Source organism: Ursus americanus, chromosome 20 (assembly GCF_024610735.1).
Source record: "Ursus americanus isolate L20-20 chromosome 20, mUrsAme1.1.p, whole genome shotgun sequence".
NCBI classification, from domain to species: domain Eukaryota; kingdom Metazoa; phylum Chordata; class Mammalia; order Carnivora; family Ursidae; genus Ursus; species Ursus americanus.
The window spans coordinates 8,418,430-8,439,237 of record NC_142146.1 but is presented as its reverse complement, the minus strand read 5'-3'; the positions used below and the strand labels follow the sequence as shown (position 1 = coordinate 8,439,237).

The 20,808-nt window shown below is 57.1% G+C and overlaps 3 protein-coding genes across 4 annotated transcripts in view; 1 reads left to right on the top strand and 2 right to left on the bottom strand.

Moving 5' to 3' along the window:
- MYD88 (MYD88 innate immune signal transduction adaptor) lies at positions 1–3,686 on the bottom strand. Its single transcript, XM_045798235.2, has 5 exons — positions 3,275–3,686; positions 2,272–2,406; positions 1,676–1,856; positions 1,398–1,489; positions 1–1,128 (listed from the first exon to the last, which is right to left on the bottom strand). Exons 1-5 carry the CDS (start codon positions 3,600–3,602, stop codon positions 974–976), a joined length of 891 nt encoding a protein of 296 aa, XP_045654191.1. The 5' UTR covers positions 3,603–3,686; the 3' UTR covers positions 1–973.
- Positions 3,687–5,614: 1,928 nt separating this feature from the next.
- On the top strand, positions 5,615–15,513 carry ACAA1 (acetyl-CoA acyltransferase 1). Of its 2 annotated transcripts, XM_045798238.2 has the most exons (12): positions 5,615–5,863; positions 6,060–6,153; positions 7,130–7,187; positions 9,182–9,261; positions 9,548–9,590; positions 11,654–11,752; positions 12,718–12,798; positions 13,915–14,105; positions 14,248–14,427; positions 14,702–14,757; positions 14,869–15,014; positions 15,264–15,513. In XM_045798238.2, exons 1-12 carry the CDS (start codon positions 5,687–5,689, stop codon positions 15,337–15,339), a joined length of 1,281 nt encoding a protein of 426 aa, XP_045654194.1. In that variant the 5' UTR covers positions 5,615–5,686; the 3' UTR covers positions 15,340–15,513. The 2 variants fall into 2 exon arrangements, with proteins under 2 accessions (XP_045654194.1, XP_087726215.1); XM_087870089.1 differs by lacking the exon at positions 14,248–14,427.
- Positions 15,514–15,708: 195 nt separating this feature from the next.
- The window catches only part of DLEC1 (DLEC1 cilia and flagella associated protein), a 75,845-nt gene continuing 70,745 nt past the window's right edge, over positions 15,709–20,808 (bottom strand). The window contains exons 28-37 of the mRNA XM_045798236.2: positions 19,936–20,141; positions 19,725–19,841; positions 19,508–19,633; positions 19,309–19,403; positions 19,045–19,129; positions 18,624–18,863; positions 17,342–17,503; positions 16,295–16,448; positions 15,958–16,081; positions 15,709–15,881 (exon numbers count right to left, since the gene is read on the bottom strand). Of these exons, the coding sequence (XP_045654192.2) occupies positions 15,758–15,881; positions 15,958–16,081; positions 16,295–16,448; positions 17,342–17,503; positions 18,624–18,863; positions 19,045–19,129; positions 19,309–19,403; positions 19,508–19,633; positions 19,725–19,841; positions 19,936–20,141 (1,433 nt within the window). The 3' untranslated portion in view covers positions 15,709–15,757. The remainder of the gene's footprint in view (positions 15,882–15,957; positions 16,082–16,294; positions 16,449–17,341; positions 17,504–18,623; positions 18,864–19,044; positions 19,130–19,308; positions 19,404–19,507; positions 19,634–19,724; positions 19,842–19,935; positions 20,142–20,808) is intronic.

Below are 20,808 nucleotides of genomic sequence, written 5' to 3'. Positions count from 1 at the left end.
TTCCAAAAGTATAGAACTCTTTATTATAAACCCAGGATACAGAAAAGAAAGGATACACATAGGCATATCTCCGCTGTCTTTGAAATTCTCTGTGCATACAAAACAGGTATGAAAGATACTTTTTTCGAATTGTTTAAAAATAATCCCCAAGACCAAAGTGAGGATAAGTGCATGGTTAGCTAAGTGCTTCATCAGGATCATGCAGAGAGGGGCCTCCAGGTCCTCCCAGACCCTGAGGAAAGGTACTTTGCCCTAGCCCTGGCTGGGTGTGGAGCAGCAAAGACACATTTTCTATTAGATTTAGGGTCCTAGGGTCTGCCCTGGGACAGAGATCTGAGACCATGACATTTTCTCCCCCTGGGAGAGCTTGAAGATAACGAGCATACAAGTCCCCTGGGAGAGAAGAACAGCTGTGGCTGCAGCTTACTTGCTCTGCGAGTTCAAGCAGCTCTTTCTTGCTCTGTGCTTCACTGAAGGCACAAATATGCTGGCATATAGGGTTCTTTCCAGAGTTAAGTTTCAATGAAGAGGGAAAAAAAGAGAAGGAATACAAGTGTGTCCCACCTTTGTCCAAGGTTAGGCCCCCTCGATAGTGATTCAAACCCAGCTACTGCCAGTTCTCCCCACTCTACTTAGTTCTCAGGTGGAGAAACTGAGGCCTAAGATGTGTGGACAGGTCAGGGCTGGTTCCACTGGTCGTTTTAGTGCCAGTGGCTCTGGATTTCACTGTCTTGGCTGATAACCCAGCATGCGGACATGCCACTTATAGCCACTGATTCCGTGCGGGACATGAAATGCCATGCCCACAGCTATGTACAGTGGCTACAGGTGTGTCTGCAGGATTGGCATCTCCAGGAATTGAGAGGCAAGTGGAGCACAGATTACCCCTACAACTGCAGGAGGAAGCAGAGGCAGAAGTACATGTACGGGCAGACAGATAGATGCACACACGACCAGGGTCCCACGGCAGTCCTCAGGGCAGGGACAGGGCCTTGGCGAGGCGAGTCCAGAACCAGGACTTGGTGCAGGGGTTTGTGTAGTCACAGACGGTGATGAACCGCAGGATGCTGGGGAACTCTTTCTTCATTGCCTTGTACTTGATGGGGATCAATCGCTTCTGATGCGCACCTGCAAGCCAAAGAGTTCCGAGCTGGCACCAGGCCCTCACCCCACAGTAGTGGAGGGATCAGTCCCCAGCCCAGGGGTTAACAGCCCTCCCCCCCAATAAGCACCCCTGGCACACATTCACCCACACAGGAGGCAGTTGTGTACACACATGCTCAGGTGTGCAGAAACCTACAGGAGTTCCTTGGTGCTGCATCCACGCCCTTGGTGAGGGACCGAAGGCATCCTAAGGCCCTGCCCACCCACTCCTCCGTGGCAAAGGCAGTGCTTACCCGGAGAGAGGCTGAGTGCAAACTTAGTCTGGAAGTCACATTCCTTGCTTTGCAGGTAATCATCAGAGACAACCACCACCATCCGGCGGCACCTAAGGGAGAGTGGACAGGCTGCAGGCACTGTGGCAACCTAGTTCAGCACACCCCCAGGGGACAGACTCATGAGGAGTCTACTGTGCCCAAGCTAGACAGGGCCCGGCTAGGAGAATCCCAGCATCTGGATCTCTCAGGCAGGGCTTTGTGTACCCACCCACCTGCCCCCTGGCCACTTAGCCAACCTCTTTTCAATGAGCTCACTGGCAATGGACCAGACACAGGTGCCAGGCAGGACATCACGATCGGATACACACAACTTCAGCCGATAGTTTGTCTGTTCCAGCTGCCGGATCATCTCCTGAACAAATTGGATATCGCTGGGGCAGTAGCAGATGAAGGCATCAAAACGCTCGGGCATTTGCCCTGGGTGCAGAGCACAAGGATGATGTCAAAGCTCTACAGGCGAGGAGCCCAGCCAGGAACCCCAGTCTAGGTGACCCTCATTCTGAACCCTACACCAATCCTGAGACGACACTAAGAGAAAATGCCCTTACCTAGGAGAGGGAAGATGAGTGTCTCTCCCCTCACCCCTCCCCCTCCGGGGGCCAAGCCCTGGGTTGACCATGAAACAGACACATCGTTTCATGAGTCTCATACCACCTCAGAGGTAGGATTACTATTCTTCCCATTTCTTAGGTGAGGAAATGGGGAGATCAATCAGGGAGATTGAGTGACTTGCCCAAGAGGCCACAGCCCACCTGCTTTCAAAATCTATGCTTTCTAACACAATATCCGATGGCCCACCTGTCACACCTGGGGAGCAATATTGGATCCTTACCCAAGGGGTCATCAAGCATGGTGATGCCGCCCCGCTCTGGTGTCCGTGGGTCACTGCTGTCTACAGCAGGCACCTGTAAGGGCTTCTCAGACTCCTCCTGCTGCTGTTTCAGAATATACTTTTGGCAATCCTCCTCTGTGGAGAAGAGACAGGGTGTGGCAGTCTCCTCCCGTTTGTCCCATGCCTACCCACAGTTAGGATCCAGCCCTTTTCCCACTCCCTTAACTATGATGTGCTCCAGGCCTTTTCTGGCAAACTGGTGCCATCCACAGTTCAATAGCTCTGAAAAGTTGAGTTCCCATCTGGCTCTGACCATCCCAAAGGGATGTCATCGCTATTCTGGTCATCTGGAAAGTCATCAAGGCCAGGCTTGTGTCTTTCTGTCCCTTTGTCCTGGCCCTCCTTCCTAGAACTCCACAGAGTAGAACCCAAGGTCTGCTGCTTCTAGGACCCATGGCTGATAGGAGCAGGGGACTGGGCATGCAAGAACGGCTCAGGAGACCCAGAGGTTATGTGCAGTGAGGGCAGAGGCCCCAACCAAGCAAGATGCATCACCTGTGGGCCGCTGTTCCTACACCTATGCATGCATATTATGTGCCAGCGAGTGGCAGGAAGGGGTGCATTTCTCAGGGACCTGAGGTTTCCATGACTGTCAGCTTTCAGTCCCTCACCTGCCCTGTTGCTCTACCTGAAGCAGTCCTGACTCCCCCACAAAGGACCCCGATTCTGACTCCTGGCCCTACCTGAAAGCCTTTGCCTAAGATGTTTCCCTATGTTCTCTGCCTCTCCCCAGCCTTCACCCCCTTTCTCCAGTTCCTATCACCCCACTGAAGGAGGGACCTGGCCTCACACGGTGGTACCACCTGTGCGGGTTGCCTCCAGCGCCCCCACCCCACCCCAGGCAGAAAAGGAGGACCTCTCCAGGGGAGGTTAGATGCTGAGGCTGGTGAAGGTCAGCTCCCTCATCGCCCTAGGTATGAGGCCCGGAAGCGCGTGTCCTCACCGATGCTGGGCCCCAGTTCCACCAACACGTCCTCGCGGCCCAGCTTGGTGAGCAGCTCAAGCAGGCGGCCCACCGAGGCCCCAGGGCGTCCCTGCCAGTCGTCCAGCAGCTTGCCCGTGGGGTCAGCGTGCGTCTCCAGATGCCGGATCTCCAAGTACTCGAAGCCCATCTCCTCGGCCAGCGCGGTCCAATCGGCCGCCACCTGCGTCCGCACGTTCAGGAACAGCGACAGGCGGCGCCGCACTCGCACGTTGAGAGCAGCCAGGGGCAGGGAGGACGTAGAGCAGACCGCGGACGCGGACTCCGCGCCGGAGACTTCTGCAGCCATGGCGGGATACCGCGGAGCCTCAGCGCTGTCGGGTCGCGTCGCCTGTCCGCGCTTCCTCCTTCCTTTACCGCCACCCCCGCCCCCGCCCCCGGCCCCGCCCCGCCGGTTTCTGTTTCCGAGAAGCGCCGCCCTGCCCTTCAATCTGGAGCCCCAGCAGCTGTGTGAAGGTGGGGATGCCCCACCTCCGCTCTCGGGGTTTGGGGCAACAGGGGAGATGGGAACCGGAGACCTGCCGTTTGAGGTCTGTGGAGGCCCACCGACCAGTCCTCCGGGGTCTAGTGCGGGGGCGGAGGGGCGTCACACGACCCTACTTTGGGGGTTGTAGGAAATAGGGGCCTTGCTCTTTGGGGTCTTGTAAATTAACATCCTTTCTGTGGGGGATCTGAGGGGTTGATATGGTATTGCCCTCGAGGATGGCGGGGAGGGGGCAAAGGAGGAGACATCCCCCCCCCCTCACGCCCGTCCCTGGATCTCTTGGGAAGGCACGATCCAGAGGTGAGGTGGGAAAGGGTATACTCCCTTCTGAAGTCTGAGGCATGCCATGGCCCTGCCTTTGAAAGGTGGGAACCCCTCTGGGGCTGGGGGTAACAGGGCACCCTGGCCTTTGGTGTCTAGGAGAAACCCAGTACTACTCTGTGGGGTCGAGGGAACACATTACTATTGGGAGTCAAGGGGGCAGCTGTCCTTGCTTTTTAGAGTGGTGGGGGGTTGGGGGGATGGGAAACACAGTCCTGCCATAAGGAGCTCTGGTCTTTCAGTTAGTAGGTATTTAGTGATCACCTACTAAGTGTCAAGCATGTTGCAGGCACCCCGGATACAATCCCCTCCCTGCCTCGGTGAAGACCCCAGCCTAGTGTGGGAGGTGGACACTAATTAAATAAACCCAAACCACTGTAAAATTGGTAGGTGCATGGTACTCTCCTTAGATAGGAAGTTTGTCACATCTCAACAACTTTATACGATCTGTTCTCCTGCCGTACCGGTCCCCAATTCCCTCCGTGTTCTCGAAAGACTTCCCAGGAGAGCACAAGCACGTCGGGGTAAGGGTCTGGGGCCTCTGCAAATTATTTAAGATCCCCAGCTTGGGTGCTGAGATCCGGGAACAGCAGAGAAAACAAGGGGGAAGAGGAATTAAGAGTCCACGCCTCCTGCCCAAGCAGGAAGCCGTGGGCGGGCGGGTTGGGGTTGGTGCTGGCTGTCTCCTCCTCCTGGGTTTGGTAACCTGCAGTGCGCAGGGTTATAGGGGAAACAGCCCCGGCTACGGCGGATTTTATTTCAAGATACTGAAAGGGTCATGCAGCGCCTGGGTGGCTCAGTGGTTGAGCTTCTGATCCTTGGTTTCACCTCAGGTCAGGATCTCAGGGCCTACAGTTCTAAACCCCATGTGGGTTTCATGCTCATTATGGAGTCAGCTTAAGATACTCTCCCTTCCCCTCTGCCCCTCCCCCAGCTCTTGCGCTCGGGCTCTCTCTCTCAAATAAATAAGTAAAAAATGTTTAAAGATTATATATTTATTCGAGAGAGAGCGCGCGAGAGAGCACAAACGGAGGGGAGGGGCAGAGGGAGAAGCAGACTCCCCACTGAGCAGGAAGCCCCATGCGGGCGGAATCCCAGGAACCCGGGATCATGACCTGAGCCAAAGGCAGACGCTCAACGGACTGAGCCACCCAGGCGCCCCAATAAATAAAATCTTTAAAAACAAACAAACAAACCCACAAGACACCGAAAGGACTCTTCAGTAGGCAGACTGCTAGGGGAAAGGTTTCCTGCCGGCATTTCTGGGCGGGGCTTCGGAAGTGTCCACCTCCTGGTTGGCCGGTTTAGGCTATCCCAGGCGGGGCTTCGGGATTTTGAGGGGGTAAGACTCTCTACCAAAACAAGAGCTCTGCTGGTTTGATTAGAAGCCGGGGGTGGGACTTGAGGTAGACACCCCTTCTGGTTGGCTGAGGTGGGAGGTGGGCGAGACTTCGGGGCGGGGCTGTGGGCAAGGTTAAGGAATCAGGGTCTGCGCCTGCGCGGGCTGCCATCTGTTAGCTCTACGCTGTTCCTTGCGGACGGTGAGGTCTACTGGGCCGAGTCGCGCGATGCGGAGGCTGCAGGTGGTGCTGGGCCACCTGACGGGCCACCCTCATTCTAAGGGGGAGCCGGCGCCGCAGGCAGCGCCGTGCTTGAGTGGTGCCCCGCGAGTGTCGCCCGAGGACGTGGTGGTGGTGCACGGGCGGCGCACGGCCATTGGCCGAGGGGGCCGCGGCGGCTTCAAGGTGAGGGCCCTGGGTCCGGGCGCGGGTGGGAGACGGCGGGCCTGAGCCGGCTGGGGTCTGGTCCCTCGGCGTCGGAGGTGGCTCCGCGCCCGAGCTGTGACCGCTCTGTGTCTCTCTGTGGGGTGGGGGAGCGGGGGTCCCGGGAACCCCGTGCACTGCTGGCGGGGGATCACCGTGGCCGCGCCTCCCGCTGCAGGACACCACCCCTGATGAGCTTCTCTCTGCTGTCATGACCGCGGTTCTCCGGGACGTCAAGCTGAGCCCAGCCCAGCTGGGGGATATCTGCGTGGGTGAGCACACTGCCCAGGCCCTGGACTTGGTCCTCCGCGCCATCCATCGGGCCAGAGCCCTCCTCAAACACCCTCCAGGCACCTTCCAGGTGCTTTCACTGAGGGGAATGTCGAGGGACTCCATGCAGTGAATTGAATCGTTTCTTTAGGGCTAGATCCTATCCTTCCCTCCCGCCTCCAGGCACTTTCTGCCCCTCCACCCCTACCCAAGCACGTTCTGTCTGTTAAGTATGATGGAAAGCAGCCATCTCCATGGCATTGTAACACCCAAGCTGTTGGCACAGGAGTTTGCGGACACCATAGGAGACAGGGGTCAGCGTTCCCCAACCCATCCTGCCTGTGCCACCACAGAACAGAAGGACCATCAAAAACCATGTAGTTCAGCCCCTCACAGATAAAGACATTAGGTTCTGGAAAATTTGCCCCAGAGACTGAACCTGAATCCAGAGCCTCTTGACATTCAGTCCAACCCTTTACCTCCAACCCTACTCCTCTAGCCTGAAAACATCAGAACTTGGCCAGACTCCTATCAAGTAGGTCCCATCCTTAGATGGGGAATCACTGTTCCACCACTGAAATGCCAGCAGGGTTTGGCTGAGGACACACAGAGAGGTGTGCATTTTCAGAAATTCATTTTCCTAACTGACAAGACAAGTTCATTGACTGCAAGCTTTGCATTGCAATCTTCTTTCCATGTTTCCTTGAAAAGCAGGCAGCCAGCCTGCCCACTGTGCATTGATTTGGGAAAGCAGGGTGCAGGGCAAGGGAGCTTATGACTCTTGGGGACTGGGTTTAATTGTATGACCAGGGCAAGCTGCTGTATGACCGGCTCCTTGAAATTCCAGAGCCCCAAGGGAGCCTGCTGAGGGCTTGTGTTGTTGAAGGAAGATCTGGAATATCCCCTTTCTAGTATTCACAACTTTACCTTAGTGTCTAGAACACTATCTGGCACTGAATAAAGGTTTGTTGTCCACAGGAAATGTGCTTCAGCCGGGGGCCGGAGCAATCATGGCCCGAATTGCTCAGTTTCTGAGGTAAACTTTTCTAGTTCTAGCTGGGGTTTGGCCATTTTGGCTCTTGAGTAGGCTCAGGCCCCAGGGAACTCAGCCTATGAGTGGAAGAGGATCAGGTTGGACAGCAGACCCAGATGCAGCCAGGGTCCTTGGCACCCTGCTTTTGTGGACACTACCTTTCCCCTACTTTGGCATTGTCTTTGGTGGTTTTGGGAGTTTTTTGTTTTGTTTTGTTTTGTTTTTTTAAGTAACCTCTGTGCCCAGTGTGGGGCTTGAACTCAGGACCCTGAGTTGCGTGCTCTACCGATTGACCCAGCCAGGTGCCCCTCCCCTACTTTGAAGGAAGGTTGCATTATGGGCACTGAGCCAGGACAAACAGCACCTTTGGGACTAGAGCAAAAGCCTCTGTGTCCTAATGATTTAGCCAAAGTCAAATTGTTGCTTTGCCTTTTGTAAGTGTGGACTCTGTCCTCTTTTGCCAGGTAACTAACCAGGAAGGCACACTAAAGAGTGACTTTGAACTTTTTAAAGCTGGTTGAGCAAGCTGAGACCTTCAAGGGGTAGACTTGGGGATGTGGCAGAACCCTGGGGTGAGGGGCAGCCCAGGAGGGGCCCTGGGAAACTTGCCCTTCACCACTTGCTATTCCAAGACAAGGGAGGAGGGCTTAAATTATTGTCATGTGTAGATTTAAGAACCACTTAACTTTGCACTCCCTACTACCTGGAGAAGAAATAATAGGACATTAGCCAGTGATGGAACAGGAAAATTGACAAAACCTCTGAGGACTAGGAGAGGTTCAGACTGCTTAGCATGGAGTTCAAGAACTCTCTCGATCTGGCTCCAGACTTACCATCCAGCCTTATCTCCCAGCTGTTTGTTTGCCTTGACTTTTCCTCTTTCAGCCCACCTGTCTGCCCATTGCCTTCCCTGTGTTGGTCATTCTGTCCCCTTGTAGTGCTCTCCCTACCTCCTCTCTCTGCACGGTTATTTCAGTCTCTGCTAGCTGATCCATTTTCTGTGTGTTGGTTGGCCATCCTCTAGGGCGTGTCAGCATCCCTCAGGTGGTGCTTTGTATTGGCCAGGTATTTAGTGAACAGCTGGTAGATTGGATGAAGAGGTGATAACTAGGTAGTAACTAGCTAGTAAGGAGTTAGGAGACCTGGGATGGGTTACACAGGCTGCATGGGCCTAGGAGGCCCCCCTGAGAGACTCTCAGCAGGGCCTGGCCTGGGCACTAGCTCACGTGTTGCTGACCCGGGCTGCACACCAGAATCACCAGAGCACGTTCACCCCCTGAAGTTCTGAGTCCATGGGTCTGAGGAGGGCCTGGGATTTTTCTCAGGGTTTTATACCCTTGGTCAGGGCAGGTTACATCAGGAGGGACAGCCCCACCAGCTTCTAGGCCTGGGACCAGTGTGGAAACCTAGGGGAACATGCCCAAACAAGGGACGTTAGAATACTTGGTACCTATAAAGGGTTCTTTGTCCAGCTGAGAACAGACCTTCCAGGGAGAGTGGGAACATATAGGGCTAGCTGTATAGTTACTGGTAAGGCTGATGCTTGAGTGAGTTATTTATTAAATTTTTAAATTTTTATTTATTTATTTTGCCCTGGTTCTCTGCCCCAGCAACAGATCCTGTTCCCTGTTTTTTTTTTTCTTTTTTTTTGAGGAAACGGATGTATAGTTTTCTTTTTTTTTTTAATCTTCAAAGGAAGAGAAAAAAGGATCCCTGTGGCCCAACCAGTTTTCCTTGCCTTTGGGCTATTCTCAGCCTTGGTTGAGAAGAATCACAGAAGGAAAGAGCATGTATTTGTGGGGCCCTGGGGAGCAAGTGACTGCAGAGATGGGGTCTGCCTAATATGGATCTGGCCTGGAGAGGGGACAGGGCTGTTTGTTCCCCTGGGTTTTGCACCCCTTGATGGGGCAGTCCTATTGACCAGGAGCATAGGCCTGCTTTCCATGAGAGCCTGGCAGAGGAGAGGGGACTGACTGTGGTCTCACTTTCTGTTTCAGTGACATCCCAGAGACTGTGCCTTTGTCCACTGTCAATAGACAGTGTTCATCTGGGCTCCAGGCGGTGGCCAGCATAGCTGGTAAGTTGTGACGGGGTGGGTGCCCACTGCTACAGCTTGGCCTGGGTCCTGGTTCCATTGGTTTGGGTCAGCAAGGTCACTGTCTATTGGGCAGGCAATAAGGATTTCTGAGAGGACTGTCTGGAAGAGCCCCTTGCCACTGCACCCAGCCTTTTTGGACACCTGGGTCTTACCATCTCTGAGGCTGGGGCCGAGTCCTTTTAGAGACCAGGTGGGGAAGAAGCTCCTCTGTTTCCAGAACAGATGGACTCTGATAAAGAATGTTTATGAAATGCTTTTGTTGCAGGTGGCATCAGAAATGGGTCTTATGACATTGGCATGGCTTGTGGGTAAGAATTTCTTTCTGCCAGAGCTTACTAACCAGCTTCTAATAATAAAACTAATTTTCATGTCCTGAGTTCTCAGAGGCCATGGTTATAGAATTCTCCCTTAGCCCTTTTAGGCAGATGGCTGGGAGTAGGTTCCAACAAATTCAGCTTAGAAGCAGCCCCCAGCTCTGGGTGCTCAGGAATTGCTCACACGTCTCAGCACTAGTGGGGAAAGGGAATTGGCTTTTAAAAGCTTGCTTTCTTGGAAATTTGTCAGGCAGGAAAATGCAAGTATTTTGAGAAAATATAGCTTTTGGGTTTCCTTCTGTGGCCCTTGTTGATTTATGATGCTATTGAGACACTGCAGTTTTGGTTCCCTAAATCCAGGGACCGTTGCCTACTCTATAACTAGCCTGTTCATTTTATGAGGCTGTAGGTCCCCTTGACCCCCTCCTTGGTACCAGGGTGGAAACTTGGCAGCTGCCTGCTGGACTCTGAGGGGCTTGGTCAGCTCTGTAGTGGTTCGGTCACTGTCAGCTGTAGCTCTGTCTTCAGCTATAGCACCTGGAGCCACAGAAGGTGTACCAGGCAGTGCCTCCAGGGAGGGGAAGGGCCCTGGGGCCCAGTCTGGGGTGGGCATCTAGGATCGGGAGGCAGGCAAAGCCAGGGCTCTGGCAGGCTCTGGGAGGTGAGCAGCCCCCGGATTTTGACACGTTCTCTCTGCCTTTCATTTCCTCTTTGTAGCATTTCTTGATTAGAGTGTTGTTGGGCCACCTCGGAACTGTGCTGCCTGGCACTGGTTGTCTGCACTTGTAAATAAAGCCAGAGAGACCACACTGCAGAGCCTTCGGCCAGGCAAGGGCCGCTGGCAGTCTGCCCTTTGATTTCTCTCATGTCCCTCTACTTACTGGGGGAGGGAGAGGTGTGAATAACTTAAGGAGAAGGCTACAGTCTCCATGAGTTCTTTAGAGGGCATCTGAGTCCCCAGGCAGGTTAAAGACTATGTTTCTAGAGTATTGAGGGTCTGGGCCAAGACCATCCCCCACAGGCTTTGATCATGAAGAGCCCAGGGCTTCCTGGTTGGGAATGGGCTCTGGGGCCAGACACCTAAATCTGGATCCCTGCTGAGTGACTATGGACAAATTACTCAGCTCTCTGAGCCTCAGTGTCCTCGTCTATAAAACGGGGATAACTACCTCAGTCCTGTTGGTTGATAAACGGAGTAATAACAGCAGCTACCACTCTGGGACATAGGTCATGTGACTAATGCTGTTGAAAGCTAATATCTGAAAAGCTTTTCAAATAGCAGAGAGCATGTGAAAAGCATTTAGAGTTACAGGTTATCCCTTGAGGCCCTATGTTCCTGCGTCTCCTTGAGGGCCTTTTTTTTTAAGCTTTATTTATTTGAGAGAGAGAGAAAGCACACTCGCACTCACCCGAGGCAGGGGGGAGGGGGAACAGAGGGAGAGGGAGAGAGAAACCCAAACAGACTCCTTACTGAGTATGGTGCCGGACTTGGGGCTCGATCTCAGAGCCCTGAGATCAGACCTGAGCCGAAACCAAGAGTCGGATGCTTAACCGACTCCGCCACCGAGGTGCCCCCTGTCCCTTTGAAGGCCTTTTTGACAGCTCTAAGCTGAGATCTTCCCTTCCTCTGAGCTCCTAGCACCTCCTAGTCAATGCGGGTCAGACACCCTTTGGTCTATGGCTTCTAAAATATTTGGCTCTTCTACCCTCTGCACCTATGCTGCCTGAGGGCACGGCCCGGGCTTCCTGGATGAGGTCGGCACCAGGAGGCTCTCCTTGGGAACTGCTCACCGGCCGGCTGCAGGAGCATTTGTGTTAGGCAAGCATAGCCCTGCCTGGGAGTGTGGACTGTGCAGCGCTCTGTCCTGGTGTGGGGGTGGAGGTGACTCAGCAGCCCTGCACCCCCAGCTCTGCCTTGCTAGCCAGTGCCCTGCCTAGGGTTTCCAGGCAACCTGCTGGGTTTCCCAGGGCCGCCTGGCTGTTTCCCAGGACTCGTGGGATGCAGAGCTACCCCGGGGCAGTCCTGAGGGTGACGACCTCCTCTGCTGCCTCCTCAGGGTGGAGTCCATGTCCCTGGCTGACAGAGGGAACCCTGGGAATATTACCTCACGCCTGGTGGAGAAGGAGAAGGCCAGAGATTGCCTGATTCCTATGGGGTGAGTGTGCCCCTCAGCTCCCTTTCTGGCCTGGAGCAGGTGTGCAGAAACTTGGATCATCTGTGGCCTGCCTTTGTTCTACTTGGCTGGCACATGGAGATGGGACTTGCTGCCTCTGACTTCCCTTTCCTGAGGCCTCCAGGTCCTCTGTGCCTCTAGGTTTCCAGTCGTGGCCCAGCCTATTACTCCCACCCTGAGGGGCCAGTCGCATAAGGAACCATGGCAGCTGCATGCCAAAGATTTGTTGGAGGCCTAGAAACTTGAAGTGGAAGGGCTTTGAGTTGGAACACACTGGTGAGGGGGCTTGGGTCCCATCAGATGCCACATCACAGTGCCTTGTGTTTGCTCAGCACCTTAGCTCTGCAGCCAACATCGCTGAGCCTCTGGGCCATCCCCCAGATTCATAAGCAGGGAGTCATGGCTCCCCTGAATGTGAGATTTGAGGCTCAGAGAGGGGCAGTGCCCTGGCTGCCTCCACATCCAGTGACCCCATCTCCCAGGAAGCCTGTAAGGCCAGAAGCCCAGGTTGGAAGACCTAGCTGTGGCTCTGGGTTCCCAGGGTGAGGGCCGGCTCTGGTCACAGTGAGCAGAAAGCCTGTGGGTGGCCTTCCCAGAGGGCCATGGGGGCCTTCCTCTCCCCACCTGAGAGCAGCTTTCCTCAAGGCATAGGAGAAGCTGGCTAAGAGGAGCCAGTTAGTGTCCCCACCCATTCCCTCATCTGCCCCTCTGCTGGGCTGGTCTTTCTGGTGTACAAGCTTCTCGGGGTCCAGCCAGCACTGCTGCCTCCCTCTCTGTGCCCCCACACTCCACCCTGAGTCATCTCCTGTCTCCATGGCGTGGACCGGCCCTCCCGTCCTCCCCTGCCTACAGCTGCAGGGATCCAGAGTTGCAAGCAGAGTTCTGTGGCCTGGCCCAGGCCCGCAGGCTGCTGGGCACGTCCCCACGGTGTGCTGGTTTTGTTTTAGGATAACTTCAGAGAATGTAGCTGAGCGGTTTGGCATTTCGCGGGAGAAGCAGGATACCTTTGCCCTGGCTTCCCAGCAAAAGTGAGTGCTGTTTGGAATGCGGTGTTTAAGAGGCTGGAGAGAGGTTTTGAGGCTGATTAAGTGGCCTCAGGTGGAGCTGCCCTTGGGCTACAGGTGGGCAGTGAGCAGTTTCCAAGCCTAGTGCCTGCCAGGAGGGAGAGGTGGGCAGGGGCCAAGGTGTGCTAGAAGCACGTTGGTAGTTCTTCCGTGTCCTGTTACTGTCTATTCACCCTGCGTCTCTCCCTAGCTGGGCTTCGGTTTCCCAATCTGTTCATCAGGAGTGTAATGAGGGCCAGGACTGTTCTTTGATTGTCTGTGGTTTGGTGATTCGATATGGCAGCCACAGGCTTCTCTAGCTCACCTGGTCGATGGGGCCTGCACTGCTGGGGACCCTGGCATTCCAGCTTCTGGACCACTCCTGGGTCTGGGGTAGCCTCAGAAGACCTCCAGGGGCTCAGGCCTCTGGGAAGGGGCAGGCTGAGGTTGACAAGCCCTAGATGCCTAGAGAGGACAGCAAAAGAAGGGAGTGGGCTTCTCTGAGGAAGTGGTTCTTAGGTACTTGGGGTCAAGGAAACATTTGAAAACTTCGTGAAAACTGGGATCTTCCCCAGGGGAAACCCCTGGGCACTGACATCTTGCATATGATTCCAAGGATCACCCTAAAAACACTTTGTGCTTTTGTACTGTTTACTAAGATTCATTAAGTAGTGTAGTGTATGTCATTTTAAATGTGTGGAAACTGGGGAACACATGAAATTTTGCCATTGGGATGGAACAAACAAGTTGGTAGAACCCAGCACAAATATTCCTGGGGCTCCGTCTTCAGTTTGGCCCAGAGAACTGAGCAGGCTCAGTCCCTCTTGGATTAAGGGCTCAAAGTGGGAGGCAACACATTTAAACTTCCCCTTGCCCTTCAGGGTTGGGATTGGCCAGGATCTGAAGATAGGAGGCTGGTGGTGAAGAAGGCCCCATAAGGCCTCAGGCCTCCCACTCCCCCGAGGAGAGCGTGTCTCACGTTTAGCAGCCTGAGCTTGTGTGTCTTCCCCAGTAGGCAGGGGCGGTGGAGGCAGTGGGAGGGACCCCTGGGAGGAAGGGACCTCAAGGGAGCCTGAGCCTGGCTGTCCATGGTGCTGGCAGGGCAGCCAGAGCCCAGAGCAAGGGCTGTTTCCAAGCTGAGATTGTACCTGTGACCACCACGGTCCATGATGACAAGGGCACCGAGAGGAGCATCACTGTGGCCCAGGATGAGGGTATCCGCCCCAACACCACCATGGAGGGCCTGGCCAAACTGAAGCCTGCCTTCAAGAAGGGCGGCTCCACCACAGCTGGTGAGACTGGGCTGGGGAGGGCCAGGAGGGGCAGTGTCCATACGGGGTGTTCTCCGGGAGCCTGGAGCCCCCAGGCAAGGTGTGCAGGTGCAGCTTCTCCGCCCTGCCCTGAGGCATCCTAACCCCTACGATTTGCCTCTAGGAAACTCTAGTCAGGTGAGTGATGGGGCAGCTGCCCTCCTGCTGGCCCGGAGGTCCAAGGCAGAAGAGTTGGGCCTTCCCATCCTTGGGGTCCTGAGGTCCTATGCGGTGGTTGGGGTCCCACCTGACATCATGGGCATTGGACCTGCCTATGCCATCCCTGTAGCTTTGCAAAAAGCAGGTAAGGTGGTTCCTTCATAGTCTCTATCTGTATCCCACTCCTGTCTCTCGTGCTGTTGCCGGTATGGGGGGAGGTCATGCCAGTGCTGCAGAGTGAAGGTGGGCCAGGCTAGCATCCCTACCCCAAGCCCTTCCTGACCCACCTGGCACCCATCTGCCCCTGTGGATTAGAATACCAAGCAGCCTTTAGGCCATGAGTGGGATGGGGCCCTGGGGAGACAGAGTCCTACCAGGGGGACACTGGGTCAGCTCAGGTCTTTTCCCCTTGCCCCCAGGGCTGACGGTGAATGACGTGGACATCTTTGAGATCAACGAGGCCTTTGCAAGCCAGGTGAGTTTTCTTCTCTCCCTGGTGCCTGGGCCCTGGATAGCCGAGCTGGAGCCGGGGGGCATGTGCAGGCGTTGGGGACGGTACTGTGGCTGATGCTCTGCCTCCTTCCAGGCTGTCTACTGTGTGGAGAAGCTCGGACTCCCCCCCGAGAAGGTGAACCCTCTGGGGGGTGCAGTGGCCTTGGGGCACCCATTGGGCTGCACTGGAGCTCGACAGGTCATCACGCTCCTCAATGAACTGAAGCGCCGTGGGAAGAGGTAAGCTGGGGTAGTTGAGGGGGAAGCGTATATGCGCACACTCTGAATGGACAACGCAGGGCCGTGACCCCTGTTTTCCCTGGGGGCCGGGGGGAGGGGCACCCTGGCCTCCAGCAAGTACCTGCCACCCTGTGTGTGGGCTTAAGTGGGCAGTCTGGGAACTGCATGTCCAGAACTCTGGGCAGAGCTTGGTGGCGAGGCCTCTGCCCCTGGTGCTTTCACCCAGCCAACACCGTCTTGCTTCCACAGGGCGTACGGGGTGGTGTCCATGTGCATCGGGACCGGGATGGGAGCCGCTGCTGTCTTTGAATACCCTGGAAACTGAGCAAGGCCCCACCTCATTCTGCTCTGCTGGTGGCAGTGGCACTGGGACAGACATGGGACTGGTGCCACTGTACAGGCGTGGCTGAGGTTCAGGGCTGCCTTCTGTCGGGTCACCCAGGCCACCACATGGGTCCTGGGGGTGAGGAGTGCAGCAGACAGTAAATACGTATTCTCATCTTGGTGGCTGTGGTTTTTGCCAAGGGCCAGTGCTGGCTGTCACGGGTCTTGCCTCTGGCCCAGCTGCATGCTGAGGGCAGATGAGGCAGGGCCTGGGCTAAGACCACTGCCCACCAAGGGGGTCCCTTCCCTCCCCAGAGCTTCTCAGAGGTCCTCCAGCATGCGCCCCTGCCCAGCAAACCTGTTCCTTAGCTCTAGGTCACGTTTTATTTCCAAAGCTGGGGGGCTGAGGGGAGAGAGCCTCAGAGCTGGTGGGGTGACACATATTTCTCATCATAAGAGCCTTGGCCCCGGAGCCGTAGGGTGCAGGCCTTCTCACCGAGCATGCCTTCCACCACCAGTGTAGACTCATACAGCTCACTGCTCCTGTGAGGGTGGAGGTCACTTACTGAGGTTGGGAAGGAGGCCCCAGCCTATGGGCAAGGCTGGGAGAGGCTGGTACCTGGCAGTGAAGAAAACTTGGAGGGTGATGGTATTTGGGGGAGCATTGACCAGTCGTGCCTCCAGCAGCCCACTGTTTGGAGATACCTTGAAGGCCGCAGGGTCCTTATCTGGCTCCTGCTGGCCTGCACCGAGGGAAGGGAGCACACAAAGCATGGGCAGCTCCAGGCGCCACCCAGAGAGGCCCCCGCAGCTCAGGTGTGCGCCTCTGGTCCGGCTCAGTGCCACGGGGCATGGCAACCCCGGGATCACTTGGGATTTGGGGACCGGCCATCTATGCAGGAAGCCCAGGTGGTGCCCGCCCGCGGTGGGGGAAGTGGTGGGCAGGTACAACGTACCCATCAGCACAGCCCAATAGCTCCGACAGCCGCTCAGGTTCATGAGGTTGACCTCCCGGACCCGCTCCTCATCCACAAAGCAGGTCCCGAAGTCCACCCAGCTGGTGGAGAGCTGCAGCTCGGGAACGACCACCGTGGCCCTCAGGGGCACCACCTAGGGGGCCAGAGCCTGGAATGTGGGGTCCTCGTCCCCTCCTGCTGGGCTCCGGGCCGGGGTCTCAGGGACACGGGGCCCTGCTGACCCCTGGTTCTGAAGCTTCTGAGGAGCACACAGGCAGCACCACAGGGAGTGGAAGGGGGCTGGTGCCAGCAGCTAAAACCAAGGCTGGTGGGGTCTGCGCCAGTAAAGGGTCCCAAAGACACCATCTGCTCTCTGTCCACCCCCACTCCCCCTGCCCTGATCAAGCTCTGTGGTTTCTTCTCCCTGGTGAGGCCGCCCTCCCCCGCTGGCCCATCCTCCATCCGATGGGGGCCCAAGGCCCAGCCCTCTGCCCCTCCTGGGCTCTAGGCCATCTCACCTCTTCCCTTGGCCTCAGGCCCCACCTGTGCGCTGATCTGCCCTGGCTCCTGGAGGCCCCCCCCCCCCATCACCCTCAGGCACTGCCATACACCCCTCATCACCTCAGCCTTCTCCACCCCTGGGCCCCAGCAGCCACCCAACGACCAAGCTGGAGGGCCTGCCCGGTCACAAACGGATTCTTCCTTCTGGCCTCCCTAGAAGCCACGCCTTAGGCTATTCCTTTCTGTTCCTCACCTGTACCTTCCAGCTGGGAGGCTTCACATGCCACATACCTCCTCCAGGAAGCCTTCCCTATTTCCACCCTACCTCGGCACCCTGAGCTGAGACAGGTAAGGAAGGATGACCCTCATCTCTCCACACGTGTCCTCAGGGAAAGGCCTCTTGCAGGGCAGACCAGGCCCTCAGGGCAAGGGCTGGGGCTCCTCCTCTTATTTCTGAAGACCGTGTCGGGGTCTGTCCTCTGACCCACGAGAACAGAGCCTGGCCCGTTTCCGCCCTCTCTGACATGGGGCAGGCCTGGGACTCACCTGAGTGGTCTGGTTGGGGAACTCCAGGATCAGGTTCTGAGTAAACACCATCTCTTTCTCCCCACTGGCGTGCTGCTGAATGTCCACTCCAGGCAGCATCTGGTCAGCCGGGAGCTTCTGATAGGAGAGCAGCTCCAGGGACAGCGAGAAGGACACGTTCACCTGAGCAGACGTGAACTAAGCTGTCCCCTTAGGCTGCAGAAGGCAGGTGGCAGCTTCCCCACCTGGAGTTCCGTCCTCCTTCCCTCCACGGCCCCCACTGCCCGGCAAGGCCCCAGCTCGGCCCCTGCCCACAGCCAGCCTGCAGGGCCAGCCCAGACTGAGCCAGCCCTGCCCGGTGAGCCGCCCAGCAGTGCGCCTGCCTCCACCCAGCGCCCTGTCTGGTGCATTCAGTCCACAGACACGGCACCCTGCTCTGTGCCCAGCACCCGCCTGCCCTCTGGAGCTGAGAACCTCGAGGGGAGACTACAAGCAAACTGCCATTTACCCCTTGGCATGACCAAGGCTGTGGGTGTGGGATGAAGAGTGGGGAGACATGGAGACTGAGGAGGTCAACAACGGTGTGGGGGCTACTGGTTGGAGAGGGGCCAGGGAGGAGGATGCCAGGGCTCTGCTTAGGCACAGGGTTGGGGGCAGTGGTATTTGCTCACATCAAACACTCCCACCAAGAGTGGAGGCACAGGCGTGGGCAGGACTGGGTGAGGAGGACAATGGAGAACTGAATTGGGGCTAGAATTCTGGTCAGGATCTGATGCCTGGGTTCCGTAAGCACACAGAGTGTGAGAGGTAGTACTGTTATGAAATATCCTCTCTCTGAGAGCCCTGGGGCTCCCTGGGGCATTTTAAAGGGACCTTTACTTGGTGACAGCCTGTGGTTTCATGGCGCCCTGGTAGAACAGGTCCTCTGGCTGTGCTTCGGGGCTGCCCCTCAGTTTACCTCTGAAGAAGGGAGCCAAGGCTAAGTGAACCGAGGGTGCCCGTCCTTCTTTCTTTTGTAGATGTTTCCCCTCCAGGCTGAGGTCCTGGGGGAGTCTGTCGCTGAGCACAGCATCTGGCTCATGGCAGGCACTCGGTTATGCCTATACCGAAGTGCAGTTGGGAGGAGCACATGTGCCCGCGCCCTGACACTCTGGAAGCGGATGCCATGAGAGTGTGCAGTGTCCGGACACAAATGTGCACAAGCGCGTGACGGTGGTGGGCACACGCCTGTCCACATGTGTGCATGTGTGTGCGAGGAAGGTGAACTCGGGCCCAGGTGACTGCCTGCAGAGCCCCCACTGACCAGCATGTTTTCCCGAGGGTGGAGCACCAGCTGCTTGCCCGCCCTGGCCTGCTCTTCCTCACAGCCCTGTTCCCTGCCAGGAGCTCGGCGTCGGCTGGCCCCTTCTTGAGGAGCTCGGCGTCGGCTGGCCCCTTCTTGAGAAACAGAGAAGGGCCTGGAGACCAGGAGCCGGAAGTACTGTGGGATCTCGGTGGTGTTGCTCAGCTTCAGATGGTGGGTGGTCACCCGCTCACTCAGCACCTGGGTGGCCGCAGAGGTGGGGGAGGCCGGGGATGCAGCTCTCCCCTCCTGGAGCCCGTGTCCCCGGGGTGGAGGCACTTCTGGGGGAGGAGGCTCCGGGCTGTAGGAGGGCTCACAGGGTGATCTGAGGTCCAGGTAGACTGGCAGGGCTGGGGGGGGGGGGCGGGGGCAGCACACTCACCCCAGTACAGGGCTGCTCCGGGATGAGGTCACTGGCCTGGTGCCGGAACTCCACGCCACCGCCGTAGTCCAGCTCCACGCTTAGCCTGCCAGCAAGGACCACGGCTGGGCCCTGGGGGCCTCCCGGCTGTCCCCCTCTGCTCCTCTGGCCCTAGCCAGCCTTTGCGGGGGCTCACCTGCTGGCTTCTGCCTCCCATTCCCACCCTTTTGCTCCCAGAGAGAAGGTGCTCTCCACAGGGGGTAACGGGAGGCCCAGCCAACTCACTGTGCAGGCCTCACGGAGCTACACAGGTCTAGCCTCAGGGGTCCCGCGGCAAAGTCCTGCAGGCGACGCCTCCTCCCTGGAAGCTCTCTTTCCACCTGCAGAGCCCAAGCCCCATTACTGGCAGTCCCTGAGCTGAGGAGGCAGCAGGCCACCCGGGAGAGGCGGTGGCCGCGGCCCCACCCGAGCTAGGAGGGCTCACCTCATCATCCAAGCTCATGAAGCCCAGGGCGTAGCCAACACACTCCACCTTGTGCAGGGTATCAGGGCCAAGGACCATAGGTGTGAAGGAGATGGAGATGGTGCTGCTGCCCCCTGCAGGGATCACCTGGCACAGACAGCAGCCTCAGTACTGTCCCCTGGCCACCTGCCCCCCAGTGCAGGCTCTGCATGCAGCTCCCAGCCCCGCCCCCACTCACCACCTGCTTGGGGCTGATGCAGTACAGGTGGTCAGCGGGCACCCCGTCATGCTCCCGCAGAACGACTGAGATGATCTTCTGCGAGGCCCTGTCGCTGACACCAGAGTTGTCCTCGGCCTGTCATCAGGGAGTTGCTGGGGCTCACACAGGCTCAAGGCTCACGGGCCCCAACTCAGCAGCCAACCTGCCCTGCCCCTCCTCCCCTGCTCACAGACTGGGCAGCTTCGTGGCTGGAGTCCGACTCGTTGGAGGGGCTTGGGGACCAGAAGGAGCTGCTGCTCTCAGGAGTCTCCGGGCACAAGAGGTCATTCCCATCTTGGTCCCGCAGCGGGAAAGGTGGCCCATAAAACACCAGCAGCTCCACCAGCCGGTCCTCCCTGTCTTCTGGAGTGTAGGTCTCCCAGTCCAGGCGGATGTCTGGGGAGGGGGGGTGAGGGCTGAGGAAGGGGCAGACGAATCTTCCCTGGACCCCCTCCCCGCAACCCCCACTGCTGCCTATTCTCCCATACTCAGGGCGGGGGGGAAGTGGGGGACCTCGCCTTCTCCCTGATGCTGCTTCCAGGCAATTCTTGTCCTGAGAACAGTCTACAGGCTATGGCAGCTGCTCTATCAGCTCTACCCGCCCTACCCTATGGATTCTCATCCAAATGCACCACTCCAGGTACCTGGGGCTCCCCCACAGCTTCCCCAAGCCTTCCAGCCCCTCTCCCTGCCTTCTCCCCTCCATCAGCTCTCACTGCACTCACTTCCTTCCCCAGCTGAGCTAGTCTGGATGCCACCATGTCAACCTCCGTTTTGCCACAATTCTCATCCCCCTTTCTCCCCAATCTTCCACCACCTGACAAAGCCAAACCCTGGAGAACTGAACTGACCCTCGGCCCCGCTGTCATGCCTTCTCTGCTCTCTGATACCTGTGCTGCCTCCTGGGCACCAGGCTGCTGGCCCCAGCTCACCTCCCTGAAGTCCCCACATCAAGATGTCCCTGAAGTCCCATCACAACACCCTCATTTGTCAGCAGGCATCGCCCCTTCCCTCCCGCCTCAGTCCGTTTCCACCTCCTCTCAGGGGCCAGCCATGCCCAGTC

Coding starts and splice junctions, on each gene's coding strand:
- MYD88 (XM_045798235.2), bottom strand. CDS start 3,602: ATGGCTGCAGAAGTCTCCGGCGCGGAGTCCGCGTCCGCGGTCTGCTCT. Junction 2,407..3,274: donor GGAACTGGGGCCCAGCATCG/GTGAGGACACGC, acceptor TCTTCTCCACAG/AGGAGGATTGCCAAAAGTAT. Junction 1,857..2,271: donor CATGCTTGATGACCCCTTGG/GTAAGGATCCAA, acceptor CTCTGCACCCAG/GGCAAATGCCCGAGCGTTTT.
- ACAA1 (XM_045798238.2), top strand. CDS start 5,687: ATGCGGAGGCTGCAGGTGGTGCTGGGCCACCTGACGGGCCACCCTCAT. Junction 11,753..12,717: donor GATTGCCTGATTCCTATGGG/GTGAGTGTGCCC, acceptor GTTTTGTTTTAG/GATAACTTCAGAGAATGTAG. Junction 14,106..14,247: donor GGGCGGCTCCACCACAGCTG/GTGAGACTGGGC, acceptor ATTTGCCTCTAG/GAAACTCTAGTCAGGTGAGT.